The sequence below is a fragment of the Chanodichthys erythropterus genome, chromosome 24 (assembly GCF_024489055.1).
Source record: "Chanodichthys erythropterus isolate Z2021 chromosome 24, ASM2448905v1, whole genome shotgun sequence".
NCBI lineage: Eukaryota > Metazoa > Chordata > Actinopteri > Cypriniformes > Xenocyprididae > Chanodichthys > Chanodichthys erythropterus.
In genome coordinates, this window is record NC_090244.1 from 4,097,936 (window position 1) to 4,114,548 (window position 16,613).

At 39.0% G+C, this 16,613-nt stretch overlaps 1 protein-coding gene across 3 annotated transcripts in view; it reads right to left on the reverse strand.

Moving 5' to 3' along the window:
• syt7a (synaptotagmin VIIa) overlaps positions 1-16,613 on the reverse strand; it is a 172,826-nt gene that overhangs the window by 52,696 nt on the left and 103,517 nt on the right. Inside the window, exon 1 of one of the 3 annotated variants that reach the window (XM_067379723.1) lies at positions 4,359-4,489. The exons of the other annotated variants lie outside the window; for them this stretch is intronic. Coding sequence (XP_067235824.1) covers positions 4,359-4,405 — 47 coding nt within the window. The 5' untranslated portion in view covers positions 4,406-4,489. Of the gene's footprint in view, positions 1-4,358; positions 4,490-16,613 lie in introns of those variants that run through there. 3 annotated transcript variants of the gene reach the window in all.

Sequence of the window (16,613 nt, forward strand, 5' to 3'; positions counted from 1 at the left end):
TTCAGTCGCGTTAATTGTTTGTCATTTAAGCGGAGACCTGCCCTCCCTTTCCTCGCAGGTCACGCCGTAGCAGCCGGAGAGATCTATAGAGACGGAGTTAAACGCTGTTATATTAACCAGCTAGAGCGTCCATTGAAGAACTGTAGCCCCTGTCAAGCGGTCATTATACGCTGCGGTCAGTTGATAGTCTGCTGTCCTGCGCACTCAATAAGTCACAGCTATTCTAGGGCATTGTGTTTCAGACTTTCCCAATGAATAAACAACCCTGTTTAAAAACAAAAGGGATATTAAAGGGATGTATTTTATTCATCCTCATTTTGTTCCAAACTCCACATGACTTTCTTTTTTATCCATGAAACACAAAATAAGTTATTTTGGGGGGAAATAAATCAAGGTACTTCTTCTGCTTAGAATGAAGGCATAACGTGAACTGTAAAGCAACAAAAAATAAGAGGATTAGGGCCAAGCAATAATAAAAAAATAAAACCATCTCGAGATTAAAGTTGTTAAATTTCGAGAAAAAAGTTGAGATAAAATGTTGAGAATAAAGTCATTAAAGTCATTAAATTACGAATTTGTTCTCATAATTTAACAACTTTATTCTCATAATTTAATGACTTTATTCTCAACATTTATCTCGACTTTTTTCTCGAAATTTAACGAAATTTTCTCGTAATTCAACGAATTTGTTCTCGTAATTTAACGACTTATTTCTCGTAATTTAATGACTTTATTCTCATAATTTAATGACTTTATTCTCAACATTTATCTCGACTTTATTCTCAACATTTAACGGCATTTTCTCACAATTCAACAAATTTGTTCTCGTAATTTAACGACTTTTTTCTCGTAATTTAATGACTTTATTCTCAACATTTTATCTTGACTTTTTCTCGAAATTTAACGAGTGTTTGCTCTTAATTTAATGACTTTATTGTCAACATTTTATCGACTTTTTTCTCTAAATTTAACGAGTTTTTTCTCTTAATTTAATGACTTTATTCTCATAATTTAATGACTTTATTCTCAACATTTATCTCGACTTTTTTCTCGAAATTTAACATTTTCTCATAATTTAACGAATTTGTTCTCGTAATTTAACGACTTTTTATCGTAATTTAATGACCTTATTCTCATAATTTAATGACTTTATTCTCAACATCTCGACTTTTTTCTCGAAATTTAACATTTTCTCATAATTTAACGAATTTGTTCTCGTAATTTAACGACTTTTTCTCGTAATTTAATGACTTTATTCTCATAATTTAATTACTTTATTCTCAACATTTATCTCAACTTTTTTCTCGAAATTTAAAATTTTCTCATAATTTAACGAATTTGTTCTCGTAATTTAACAACTTTTTCTCGTAATTTAATGACTTTATACTCAACATTTTATCTCCATTTTTTCTCGAAATTTAACGAGTTTTTTCTCGTAATTTAATGAGTTTATTCTCATAATTTAATGACTTTATTCTCAACATTTATCTCGACTTTTTTCTCGAAATTTAACATTTTTTTCATAATTTAACGAATTTGTTCTCGTAATTTAACGACTTTTTCTCGTAATTTAATGACCTTATTCTCATAATTTAATGACTTTATTCTCAACATCTCGACTTTTTTCTCGAAATTTAACATTTTCTCATAATTTAACGAATTTGTTCTCGTAATTTAACGACTTTTTCTCGTAATTTAATGACTTTATTCTCATAATTTAATTACTTTATTCTCAACATTTATCTCAACTTTTTTCTCGAAATTTAAAATTTTCTCATAATTTAACGAATTTGTTCTCGTAATTTAACAACTTTTTCTCGTAATTTAATGACTTTATACTCAACATTTTATCTCCATTTTTTCTCGAAATTTAACGAGTTTTTTCTCGTAATTTAATGAGTTTATTCTCAACATTTTATCTCGACTTTTTTCTCGAAATTTAACGAGTTTTTTCTCGTAATTCAACAACTTTAATCTCGAGATGGTTTTTTTTTTGTATTATTGCTTGGCCCTAATCCTCTTCCGTACAACAGTATATGACATAGTTTATTTAAGAAAAAAGACATACATTAAAGTTATGTTTTACTCCGCTGCAGATTTCAAATGTCATTTACATATTTTGCTACATATAAAGGTATTTTAAAGATTTTGAAGTGCCAAAAGGTCATTCGGTTTAACCGTCCAAATGTCAATACATCCATTTCATTTGTGATTATAATATCTTAACATGTAATAAATGTATATATTTTTTATTCTGGCATGATTTTATATATATCATATATCAACATGTGACAGGATGTGACATCATTCAGACACCTGCAAAGGAACACATGGTCATGAAGCAAAGTAACTAACTCTCTTTTAACTATTTGAAAAATTCATGTTTTCACTTGATCATACGCATGTCCCGAAACATCAGGTCATTCGGCACAACCGCTATAAAACATGGAAAATGTTGTAATAATTAAAAAAAACTCGTACTAAATATAAAATGTTTGATTGTCCTTTTGCTAGCTAGATATCAGCATTGTTTGAAAATATCGTCATTCGCTATAACCAAAAGTGTCATTTGCTAAAACCGAAATTTTAGGTAAATCAAATTTCATCCATCTTGTACAAAATGACAAAAACAGTGTTAATTGATTATAAAAAACACATAATCTCGTTGTTAACACTTAATAAAACTTAAAATTAATTATATCTACATTATGTTTTTTTACACTTTTAAAAACCTTAATCGTCAATGACCCATCCATGTTTAAAACATTATAAACTATAATCACTGGCTTCCGGTAACGGCCGTTCGCTCGTTCACGAGAAAGTTGAGTTCCGGTGACCTCTGACCCGAAATATGACATAGCTCCTTTTCTCTTATATCGAAATCCTTTAACATTTTTCTCGTTTTGGACTTCTTATTCGTGACCGGTGTTTTGTTTTGCTCTATCCTCTGCTCTATCCTTGGCAATTCTCACCTAGGCTTACGCTACGCCTACGGCATACGTCGGGTCGGAGGTCACCCTTCCAAAGTTTCAAAAACTCGGCCACTATTCAGTGCCAGGATATTATTTAATATAATGCCAATTGTGTTCATCTGAAAGAAGATAGTCATATACACCTAGGATGGCTTTATGGGATAATTTTCATTTTTGGGTGAACTATACCTTTAAATGCAAAAGAAAGTCCATTAAACATTCATGAACACACTCACACACAGGCAAACACATACCCAAACACATATATATGTGCTGACATACATACATTACATTAGTCCTGGTACCATATCTCCAGCGGTCCCCTGAGGTCCTAAAATGTGACGTATTTAAACCAGCTGAGGCAGACCGCACACAAGGCAATATTCAGCCATATAAAACAGAACGTCACAAAACAGCAGATCAGTGCAGAACGCTGAGGGAGGGGGATAATATCCTGCTGCGGGGCTGAAATATAGTGTGACAGAATGAACAACTGTCTGACAGGGTCTGGAGACATACTGGTGAAGAGAAAGAGAGACAGAGGTGCAAGAACAGAGACAAGAAGAGGCACGCAGATCATTTTCAGCTGAACTCTGGGACATTTACACTCTTTTAAAAGCTCTTTTATTACCACATACTAAAGCAGGGCTAGTATTGATAGTATTAATAAAGCATCTCAGAGAAAGGGGACTGACCCGGTGTATATTTCTCAAATAATGCACAGATTTAAATGCTTTTGTTTCACCCAAAAATGTATTTTCATGGAATACAAAAAGATGTTTTGGAGAATGGTGACTTACAGTGACGCTGCTCTTTTCCTTACAATGAAAATGAATGATGACGCACACTTTTGAGGACAAAAAAAGCACCGTAAAAGTAGTCCTTCTAACTATACTCTAACTCGCATGATGTATTTGTACAAGAAACAGACAAAAATTCAAGTATTGATATGAAATCTATGAGACTTTCCATGCTATAATTAGATATACAAGAACACAGATAAAATCGGGGCAAGCATTCGTTGTAAATAACGGCTTAAATTTTGGTCTGCACCTCATATAAAGCTACCATAGGGCTTCAAAAGACTTGCAAAACAGTAAAAAAGAAAACTATATCCCTTTTAAGGTGCTTCTTTTGTCATTTTTGTAGCTTTACAGGCTGTAGTAGCAGTATGTGTTGATTTTTATGGAAAAGAGCAGCGTGAACATTCTGCTAAACTTCTCTTTTTCTTTTCTACTGAAATATGAGTTTGGAACGACATGAGGGCGAGTACATGATGTCAGAACTGTCATTTTTGGGTGAACATTACTTAGAAAAGACTGATAAAGTTAGGAAAACATGCAAATACAGGGCAAAAAGGCATGCACAGGACAGGAAGTGACTTACAGGAAGGATTTAACATCCAGGCCTCGTTTCTTTATCTGACCCATCATGTGATCCACGCTGCCAGCGTTCCCATGAGAGGCCCGCCCCCCGGCACCTCCTGACCTATAGCGTGAAGCTCCGTCCCCTGCCGGGCCGCCCCTGGAGTTCCTTGAGCCGGCCCCGCCCCCTCCTCCAGGCCCCGCGCCACCCCCTCCGCTACCGGGTTGGGTGTGCAGCTGACCCAAACTCTGGGAGATGGGCGGCCTGCTGGCCAAATTTGGGGCCGGAGCCTGGATTAAGGGCTGCTGGAGGCTCTGCTGACGCAACAACGTGCGGGGCCGAGGCGTTGCCCCCATGGAGGGTATGTGGTCCAAGGTCTCGGTCGAGGAGAGGGTGTGGTCGGACAAACTGTGCGGGCAGAGCAAGAGGGAGGGCAAGGAGCGAGACGAGGAAGGGCGGGATCGACAGAGGGAGGGGCGAGGAAGGACGAGGAGAGAAGGCGGGACAAGAACAAAAGGCCGGGGTTGAGGAGAAGGATCCGAGGAGGATTTGGAAGGGGTCGGAGGAGGATCAGGGGACGCAGAGGGGCATGGAGAAAGAGGAGACGACAAGTTGAAGGGAATAAGTTCCGAATCCGGATGAAGGAAAGTCAGAGAGTTGGTTGAGGATAGAAGAGGCGACACGGAGGAGGACGAGAGGTTCAGGGGACAGAATGGAATGGCCAGAGAGGAAAGGGACAATGAAAAGATAGTGTCGTCAGATGGAGAAGGGGGTAGAGGAGAGGAAGAAGGAGGAGGAGGAGGAGGAGGAGGAGTGCGAGATGTAGGTGGGGATAGGAGGAGAAGGAGAAAGAAGGAAAGAAGCATCAGACAGAGGCAGTAGCCACTGTAACACAGGTAGCAGAAGAGACCGCAGCCGCCCTGGTCTGCGTGAACCTGCAGGTGCGCGTGTCCGTTTCCGGCCCGAGCGAGACTGCCTTGAGAGGACGATGAGCGGCGGCGAGCGTGCGTGTGCGTCTGGGAGGCATGTACGGCCTGCTTGCGTGTCGCTCCCGTGCGTGCCTGACTGGATCGCGGTGTGTGTCGGGTCTGCCCTGAACGGCCGTGCGCATGTGCGTGCCGCGGCGTGTGTGGCGTCAGTCGGCTGCCACCGGTTCTTGCGGGAGACTGCTTTTTGGTCTGTTGAGAGCCCCCCATCTCTGTCTACTCCTCGCACATGCCTCTCCTCCCTTTCTTCTCTTAACTTTGCCCGTCGTGTCTTGCGACACTCGTTTTAAGTAACGCCACGGCCCCCTGAGTTTCTTCAGCAGCCAACCAACTACGCTAGTTCATCCGTCATTCTTTTGTCCTCTCCTCCCCTCCCTTTTGCAATTACATCCTCTCTTTCTCTCATTAGCCCTGTTTCACTTTGATCTAAAAACTGTGTCAAATTCACCTCGGAAACTTCACAGTGAGTTTCACCTGAGCTGCACGCATGATTCCTCTAAACATTTCCTGGCTACTCTTCCCTGTTTTAGCTAGTCTAATCCGAGCAGAATTTTACCTTTAGGGTACAACAGCTCGTAACATTTAAAACAGAGGTGTCCAAACCTGCTCCTGGAGGGCGACTGTCCTGAAGAGTTTAGCTCCAGTCCCAATTAAACTCACCTGAACCAGCTAATCAAAGCATACTAGGCATTCTAGAAACTTTCAGGCAGGTGTATTGGGGCTAAACTCTGCAGGACGTGGCCCTCCAGAAGCAAGTTAGGACACCCATGCCTTAAAGGGACATCTTATTTAGCCCTAAATGGTTCATAGTAGTACCTTAAGGGTACATATTACTACTCTAAGGTACTAATATGCACTTTCTAAGGGTAGATAAGTGACAAGTGTCAAGCTGCTGTTCCCCTAAAGATACAATATTTGCACTTTTTTTCTCCCCCTGACAGTTTCTGTCAGTGAATATTTTTTAAAAAGTCATTAAACAGAACAACTTTTCAGAGTGATTTAGTGCTGAATGTAATAAAAAGTTGATGGAACATAACACAAACTTGCTCCAGTGGAGGAAAACCATCCTGATACTGGAGTCAGCATGAAAAGGCATTCGCATCCCATTTTATTTTTGTAATGTGACATATTTTTATGTGAAACTGGATATTTTATGAGGAGATACTGCCTTCAAATACAATGTGACACGCAAGTGATTTTGGGTGCAAAACAGATGCATTTCTCACTTTTCATTTCCCAGCAACCACAGGAGACCTTTTTAATGGTTCTGCATCATAATGAAGAGCAAAGGATGCATGTTAGGTGTGAAATTGATGCACAAACCTGTGACCATATAAACTGATTAAATGAGCATATTCTTGCAAACTTGGGTTGTTTTTAACCCAGCATTTATTAGAGTGTTGCATGTTGAAATCCAACACCAAGTAAAAGTTTAAGGATCCCAAATGGCTAGTCAGATTTCAAAAAGCAAAAGTAAGAAATAAAATCACATGACTTGAAGGCAGCATACTTCAATTTTTGAGTCTTTTTGATGTGGATGTGAAGAATGAAGGTCAATTTTACCATTCAGAGCATCCCAATGGTTCTGCTTGTTTTTCAAATTGATCCTAATTCGTTATTATTTCTGTAACCTTTATCACATTCACCGGCATTAAATTACTCATTAACTACTAGCAAGACAGCTAGAAAGGCCTTAAACAATGACTATTTGACTGTTACTTGATATTATCTTCTTATTCATTATCTTACATTTAAAAAAAATTTCTTTCATCCTGCACCGTAGGACCAGGAACATGTATTAATAATGTAAAGAAGGTCAAATTTGATTTAATTAATGAGCTGGCATAGGGCTGAACTGGCACCGGCTCATCTGGTTAAGCTAGTAAAGGGCCTCAGGTAGTTGCAGGACAAACACCAGGGGGCAAAACAAGCCGTAGTGGAGAACAAGATGTAGGCAAGAAAGAGAGAGACAGGGAAAAGGGGATGTGAGACACAAACACAAGAGACAGACACATATAGCTGCCTGAAAATAGAATCCAATTACTGACGGAGAAAAACGGAGGGCGTGTTGAGAGAGAGAATGAGAGAAGAACGAGGACTGGTGGTATGGATGGAGTGTGAGAAGAGAGATGTGAGACAGAGAGAGAATATGTGAGGTGCTGGAGGAGAGGAGGTGTTAGCTAAGGGTGTGAAGAAAGCTTAAATCGAGCCCCGTGTGTGTATGTGTGCGCAGCACTCGCTGTGTGAACGTCTACACTCACGTTGTAGCAGCTCTGGGTTTGTTTTGGTTTGGTGAGGTTGTGTTTTGGAGATCTTTTGTGAGGTTTGGATCCTTGTCTTGTTCATTTGTTAATTCCCTTGGTGCATAGTCAGAAAGAAATCAAAATTGTTCAAAATTACTTGCGCATCACTTGTTCCTGGCCTTATTTCGCACACGTCATTGGTGGTACGTCTCTGAAATGTTATTTTACATTCGTTTTTAACAATCCAGTCAATTCATGATGGCATTTTTTCTGGCCACAATATATTTTAAATATATGCTATATATGTTGTAAACAGCGCAGCTTAATAAAATGTTTTTCAAATATGTAAATATATTCCTTTAAAAACATTTAAATGCTTAATTATATTACAAAATATACTTCAAGGGGCAAGAAAATACATTTCCAATCCATTCCATTTTCCAGACCCCCTTACATTTTTCACTCTTTGTTATATTGCAGCCATTTGCTAAAATAATTTAAGTTCATTTTTTTCCTCATTAATGTACACACAGCACCCCATATTGACAGAAAAACACAGAATTGTTGACATTTTTGCAGATTTATTAAAAAAGAAAAACTCAAATATCATATGGTCCTAAGTATTCAGACCCTTTGCTGTGACACTCATATATTTAACTCAGGTGCTGTCCATTTCTTCCGATCATCCTTGAGATGGTTCTACACCTTCATTTGAGTCCAGCTGTGTTTGATTATACTGATTGGACTTGATTAGGAAAGCCACACACCTGTCTATATAAGACCTTACAGCTCACAGTGCATGTCAGAGCAAATGAGAATCATGAGGTCAAAGGAACTGCCTGAAGAGCTCAGAGACAGAATTGTGGCAAGGCACAGATCTGGCCAAGGTTACAAAAAAATTCTGCTGCAATTAATGATCCTAAGAGCCCAGTGGCCTCTATAATCCTTAAATGGAAGACATTTGGGACGACCAGTACCCTTCCTGGAGCTGGCCGTCTGGCCAAACTGAGCTATCGGGGGAGAAGAGCCTCGGTGAGAGAGGTAAAGAAGAACCCAAAGATCACTGTGGCTGAGCTCCAGAGATGCAGTCAGGAGATGGGAGAAAGTTGTAGAAAGTCAACCATCACTGCAGCCCTCCACCAGTCGGGGCTTTATGGCAGAGTGGCCCGACGGAAGCCTCTCCTCAGTGCAAGACACAGGAAAAAACACCTGAAGGACTCCAAGATGGTGAGAAATAAGATTCTCTGGTCTGATGAGACCAAGATAGAACTTTTTGGGCTTAATTCTAAGCGGTATGTGTGGAGAAAACCAGGCACTGCTCATCACCTGTCCAATACAGTCCCAACAGTGAAGCATGGTGGTGGCAGCATCATGCTGTGGGGGTGTTTTTCAGCTGCAGGGACAGGACGACTGGTTGCAATCGAGATGAATGCGGCCAAGTACAGGGATATCCTGGATGAAAACCTTCTCCAGAGTGCTCCGGAACTCAGACTGGGCCGAAAGTTTACCTTCCAACAAGACAATGACCCTAAGCACACAGCTAAAATAACGAAGGAGTGGCTTCATAACAACTCTGTGACTGTTCTTGAATGGCCCAGCCAGAGCTCTGACTTAAACCCAATTGAGCATCTCTGGAGAGACCTAAAAATGGCTGTCCACCAATGTTTACAATCCAACCTGACAGAACTGGAGAGGATCTGCAAGGAGGAATGGCAGAGGATCCCCAAATCCAGGTGTGAAAAACTTGTTGCATCTTTCCCAAAAAGACTCATGGCTGTATTAGATCAAAAGGGTGCTTCTGCTAAATACTGAGCAAAGGGTCTGAATACTTAGGACCATGTGATATTTCAGTTTTTCTTTTTTAACAAACCTGCAAAAATGTCAACAATTCTGTGTTTTTCTGTCAATATGGGGTGCTGTGTGTACATGAATGAGGAAAAACTTAAATGATTTTAGCAAATGGCTGCAATATAACAAAGAATGAAAAATTTAAGGGGGTCTGAATACTTTCCGTACCCACTGTATATATGATAATTGACTTATTTGTCATATGGGAAGTCCCACCCTTCTGACTGAAAACCATTTTACTCAGAAATACACAGATTATGGAAGTAAAACTGACTGCAACCAGCATTTCACATTGACTTTAAAGGTGCAGAACCTTTAATATTTTTTGAGTCAGTTTATGTCTAGTCATAACGAGAGCCCTTCTGAATCTACACTGACAAATGGCACATGCTACAGTCTCGTGGACTTCATGGACACATGAAAAAGTCTGATGAAGTGCATCATTCGGGACAGTATGTGCCATAGAGCTTGTTTTTCATGCTGTATTGAAATTAATCTGTTTGAGTTCTCTAAACTTTATCTTAACAATGTAATAAAATTCCCTCCTCTCTCAAGACTCATTTCACACTGCTGACAGATTCACTGAAATATTAAGCACATTTATAGGACATTTAGTGCATTAATATTTTGTGTTACACAGTTTCACTAGCCGGCGATTAATACGGAAAATTCGTGTTTAACATCCTCCAGCCATTGCTCATGTCGCTGAAATGGCTTCTGTAAAACTTTAACCGTGTGCAGACAGTTCTGAAGAATCTGGTGTTCAGAAAGTCATCAGACAAATTATGGAAGTTTTTCATCAGAACGCATTATATTTTCTCGTCTGATTGTGATTAGAGTCAAAATCTCACACTCTTAAAACTAAAGGAGGTTTTCACAGCGATGCCATAGAACATTCACCTTTCAGTGAACATTCTTAAAAGAACCTTTTATTTTCTTAGTGTGAAGAACATTCTAATAATCTAAACCTTTTTGTTTTTTACTATAAAGAACCTTTTGTGGAATGGAAAGATTCTTTTGATGTTAAAGGATCTTCATGGAACCAACATTGCTAATAAATTTAAACATACTTGATTCTGGTTAAGGCTGGAATACACTACACGATTTTTAAAATCTGAACAGATTTTTAAAACACAAGGCATCATACACTTGCCGACTTTGTAAATGGTTACAGAGAAAAGCCGGGCATCATACACTACCAGACCTTAAAATCGTTCGGAACACAAACAGTGATAATCAATTATCATAATCAGTCGCTATGTACATTTAATGTAATATAATTAATAATTCTTCTGGCGTAAATGTATAATAGTGATGAATATTAGGGGTGTAACGATACGCTCAGGTCACGATACGATACGTATCTCGATACGGAGTTCACGATACGATACGTATCACGATATTTTGAACAAAATAAAAATGAAATTCAAACAAGATTTATTAAAAAAAATTAACAAATTTTAACAAAAACCTTCTGTATTAAAATTAACAGTTGAATAGGGCTGTCTGTCACAAAATTTTTTTTTTAAAATTTAACATGAACTTACCGTGCGTTCACACCGCCAGCGGCGAGAGCGTCAACAGTCGCCTTGGCCGCCCTGCCAACAACGCTGTACCGTTTGTTCAAACCGCCGCCGACGGGAGGGTCAAAGCAGAGCCAAAGTAAGTGACAAGTCGCGTCAACCAATCGGAAGCCTCTCAAGCGAGGACCTCTACATTCTAATTGGTTGCCGCCGAACCGCGTCATAGCTCATTACCATAAAGTTAACCTGATTTCAACTCTCCTCGCCGCTCTCACCGTCCAAGACGCGCCGCGCCGCTCTCGCCGGAGCTCGCCGCTGGCTCTCATTGAAAATGAATGACTAGCGTCACTTTGACGCTCTCGCCGCCGGCGGTGTGAACACACAGTTAGAATTATGAATAGGGGCCGTTCACATATCGCGTCTAAAAACGCGTGGAAGGCGCAGCCGCACCGCTTCTCCTTCTTTCCAAAGCGCTTGCGCTCCCGTGGCGTCAGTCGGGTCAATACAGCTCACGTCGCCACAGAACTTAAAGCATAGCATCGCAAGCGTCTTTTGCTTTTCTGTGAGCACAGCTGTTGCTGTGCACTGCGCTGAAAGAAAGCCACGACTTTTCTCACGCGACCATGCAAGAGACTGACATGAGAAACGTTTAAACCTGCTTGCAAGATTCAATGTGTGCCCGAAACACTTACTGAACTAGAGCGCTGATTGAGACACACCATCTACGATAAATCGTTACACCCCTAATACTTATAGTAATTTAAAAATGTGGTAGCATTGGATCTGGACAGGAAGGATAACTCTGGGAGTTGGAAGGGGTGTGTCACGATTCTGCCTTCTCACATCGCGATACAGGTTCGTGACACACCCCTTCCAACTCCCAGAGTTATCCTTCCTGTCCAGATCCAATGCTACCACATTTTTAAATTACTATAAGTATTAGGGGTGTGTCACGATTCTGCCTTCTCACATCGCGATACAGGTTCGTGGACCTGCGTATCGCGATTTCGATTTCATATCGCATATCGTTACAGCCCTAATGAATATTAACATATTTAATAATGAATGAATCCGGATTTGCCGCAGAATGTGGTTTGCTAACTCTCTCAAGACAAAGCTAACAGTACAGTACTTACTGAAGCAATTTTTCTATCATGGTGGAGCTCCACTTATTCTTCAGTGATTTTTTTTATTGCGTTATGAAAAAGAATTTCCGTATTTTTCAACTTGGGAGCGACGTGAGCTGTATTGAACCGACTGTGTGACGAAACTGCCGCAAACAAATATAAAACGGCAGATTCTGCATTTTCTCATTCATGAATGTCATGTGCGATCTCGCGGGCGCGGCTCCATCTAGCGGCTGTAAGCGGTATGCATTGTTTGGGCAGCGTATGACTGTATCGTGTACTGTATTTATAAGGCTCAAAATATCAAACATGTTTGATATCCTCCGACTGGATGGAATCAAAATCTGAAGCTAAAAAATCGGAGTCTATGACCATGATATACTACGCGATTTTCCATGGAATCTGTCGGCTCAAATCTGCAGACTGGCTCTGACTTTTGTCAACTAGCGTCAACTTGTTCAGACTATAAATCGGGGGGGAAAATCGGGGCAAAAATCGTGTAGTGTATTCCAGCCTTTAGTTGGAACTTTTTGCAGTCAAATATACTTAAAGATTAGTTCACTTCACACCTCAAATTTCCTGATAATATACTCACCCTCATGTCATCCGAGATGTTTGACTTTCTTTCTTCAGTCGAAAAGAAATTAAGGAGGAAAACATTCCAGGATTTTTCTCCATATAGTGGACTTCACTGGGGTTCAACGGGTTGAAGGTCCAAATGTCAGTTTCAGTGCAGCTTCAAAGAGCTCTACATGATCCCAGACGAGAAATAAGAGTCTTATCTAGAGAAACCATCTGCAATTTTCGTCCGACAACGCTGTTTTACCTTTTTTTTGTAAAGAGCGTTTGACTTAGTCTTTGCACGTTAGCTTTGTAGACACTGGATCGGTACTTCCACCTACATCACGCGTAACCTTTCCAACATGATTACGTAATGCGTGGCACATCGCAGAGCAGTGCAAGATGAGCATTTGTGGTTAAAAAGTATATAATTTGTTATTTTTTTTAGAAAATGAGCGATGGTTTCTCTAGATAAGACCCTTATTCCTCGTCTGGGATCATGTAGAGCTCTTTGAAGCTGCACTGAAACTGACATTTGGACCTTCAACCCGTTGAACCGCAGTGAAGTCCACTATATGGAGAAAAATCCTGGAATGTTTTCCTCAGAAATTCTTTTTGACTGATGAAAGAAAGACATGAACATCTTGGATGACATGGGGGTGAGTATATTATCAGGAAATTTTAATTCTGAACTGAACTAATCCTCTAATGGCAAACATACTTATAATGGCCGTTAGCTTTATGTATCATAATGCAGATTCTTTGTTCTCAAAAAATACAATGAAATCTACATGAAATGCTGTTTGCAACCAATTTTACTTCCAAATGGGCTGTATTCCAGAGAGAAATACACCATCAGGAACTCATTGGATTGTGAACGGTGCAAATCACCAGAGGAAAAAAGCGATCGGCCACTTATATTAAAAAAAAAACAAAAAAAAACATGGGGAAAAATCGAAATGCTCATAATGGCGGCTGCAGGAATGAAAGTCCTACCTTTCAGTTAAAAGAGCCAATCACTTTTTTTTTTTTTTAAAGAGATTCTGCACTTTAGTTTGGGCAAGACTGAAAGACTTTTTTTTTTTTTTTCTATTGCACGATTTGAACTAAGGAAGCTAAACATTTTCATAGTATCTTCCCCATTCTTGTACACTAGTACTAGAAGTCTCTTCTGCTCACCAAGGCTGATCAAAAATTCAGTTAAAACAGTAAAATTCTGAAATATTATTACAATTTAAAATAACTGTTTTCTTTTTGAATATATGTTAAAATGTAATTTATATCCAGTGATCAAAGCTGAATTTTCAGCATCGTTACTCCAGTCTTCAGTGTCACATGATCCTTCAATAATCATGATGATTTGCTGCTCAAGAAACATTTCTGATTATTATAAATGTTGAAAACAATTTTTTTTTTGTGAAAACTGATAAAAAGAACAGCATTTATTTGAAACAGAAATACAGGCCATTTTTTTTAACTTGAAATAATATATGCACAGTAAGACTGCAATAAAGAAGTGCATTAGATAAATTCTGACTCCATGTCAACGTTAAACTCAGTAAAATCAATCTTTCCTGTGCATTTATTTGTTCGTACGTTAAGTAGCCATATAACAACCCAGATCATGTACATTCAGCCGGTCTGTATTATTGCAAAATGACCCCCTTCAGGCTAACACAAGACCCCTCTGCTTCGCATTTATATTTATTATCCCTCACATTTCATATTTGCAGGCTGAATCAGGTGCATGATATCACCAATTACGCCGTCTTTGAGTCATTGCGGGTGCTGTTGTGTTTCATAATGGACTGAAATGAGTGATCGTCGCTTCTAAGTGCTTCTAAGTGTGTGTGAGTCAGTCGTACGGATTCTGCTATTATTAGACTGCAGGGCGGCCTGAAATCTCAGCAAAGTGCAGACCCACACAAAGACATTTTTAACTTTCTTAAACATCTCATACACACACACACACACTCGTTCTTGTCCCCTGCGGGCTCGACTCACTTGCCGTTCTTGAAGTCTCCGGAATGCAGGCGGCTTTGCACCGTCTGCCACCTGCCGGCTTTAATGCCCCCCGTCATCATGCTCCTCACGCTGTCGCTGCACGACGGCCCCCCTCCGTCCCCCAATCCACCCCCCATGGCCCCTTTCTGGCCCCCGGGCACCGCCCCACTGAGGGGTCCGCCAGAAAGAGAGAAAAAGGAGGAAAAGGACAAACATTGGGAGAGAAGAAACGGTTACAGGTTTGGATAAGTAACAATCATTTATCCCATGAGAGTGCTGCATGCGTTTGACCTCACAGCGAGCTACATGACTACATACTAACACAAGCCACCCTGGGCTTTTAAAGATGCCGTGCCAAGTGCAGCTCCTCCTTTAGGGGGCGTAGCAGAGCCACACAAATGGATTTACAACGACCCCAATGCTTCAAATAACCACATTTGACATGCTTCGCATTAATGACACCCATAAATGTTGCAGACTTCATACAGACAAAGGGTTACTTTTGTCATCAGTTTTTCATAATCGTGGACCTGGTGAAAGTCATCATGCAGTTATCAGATTTAAGTCACACTGCCGCATCACTCAAACACTCACAATACAACATCAACACCAACAACAACATCAAAAAAACGGCAGGATAAGAGCAAAAAGAGCTTTAAGTGACAAAGCTGACAGCCGCAGATTGGCACAAAACCAGCTCAGGAATCTGATTCAGACTAAAACTAAATATTTATATATTATATATATATATATATATCACTCTGCTTGAAGCGACTACAAGAATGTAGTTGTTCATAACTGAAATATCTGACTCATAATTAATTATAGCACCTATTTTTTTAGACGTATTCGGAGATGCGAGCTCCAGGCCGTCAGCAGCCGTTCAGTGCTCGTGTACCCGCCGAGAACAGCTTCATCTCGGCTAGTGCTTTGGGGATTTGCTGGCTCTTATAGTTGTTAAACATGACATATAATTCATTTTGGGTACATAAAACAGGCAACCTTTGGTCTTATTAATCTATTACTTGTTCCTGGGCAGTTTTATTTAACTCAACTATTGTTTAAAAATTACTATATGGCTAGCTTAAAATCAGACACATAATTACTAGAGGCAACAATAATAATCAAAAGGTAAACATTTCTAAATAAGCAATTTAAGAAATGTTTATTGTTTCATTGTTATTCATTAAACTTATTTATAAATGTTTATTTATTAAACATATTAATTAATGTTAATTTCCAACATATTCCAACATATATATACACTACCGTTCAAAAGTTTGGGATAGGTAAGATTTTTAATATTTTTAAAAGAAGTTTCGTCTGCTCACCAAGATTGCATTTATTTAATAAAAAATACAGTAAAAACAGTAATATTGTGAAATATTATTACAATTTCAAATAACTGTTTTCTATTGGAATATATTTTAAAATGTATTTTTTTCTTGTGATGCAAAGCTGAATTTTCAACATCGTTACTCCAGTCTTCAGTGTCACATGATCCTTCAGAAATCATTCTAATATGATGATTTGATGCTCGAGAAACATTTATTATTATTTTCAATGTTAAAAACAGTTGTATACTTTTTTTTTTTCTTGATGAATAGAAAGTTCAAAAGAACAGCATTTATCTGAAATACAAAGCTTCTGTAGCATTATACACTACCGTTCAAAAGTTTGGGGTCAGTAAGAATTTTTTTTTTTTTTTTTTTAGAGGAATTTAAAGAAATTAATATTTTTTTCAGCAAGGATGCATTAAATCAATCAAAAGTGGCAGTAAAGACATTTATAATGTTACAAAAGATTAGATTTCAGATAAACACTGTTCTTTTGAACTTTCTATTCATCAAATAATCCTGAAAAAAAATATTGTACACAAATATTTTGTACAATTGTACACATTAAATGTTTCTTGAGCAGCAGATCAGCATATTAGAATGATTTCTGAAGGATCATGTGACACTGAAGACTGGAGTAATGATGC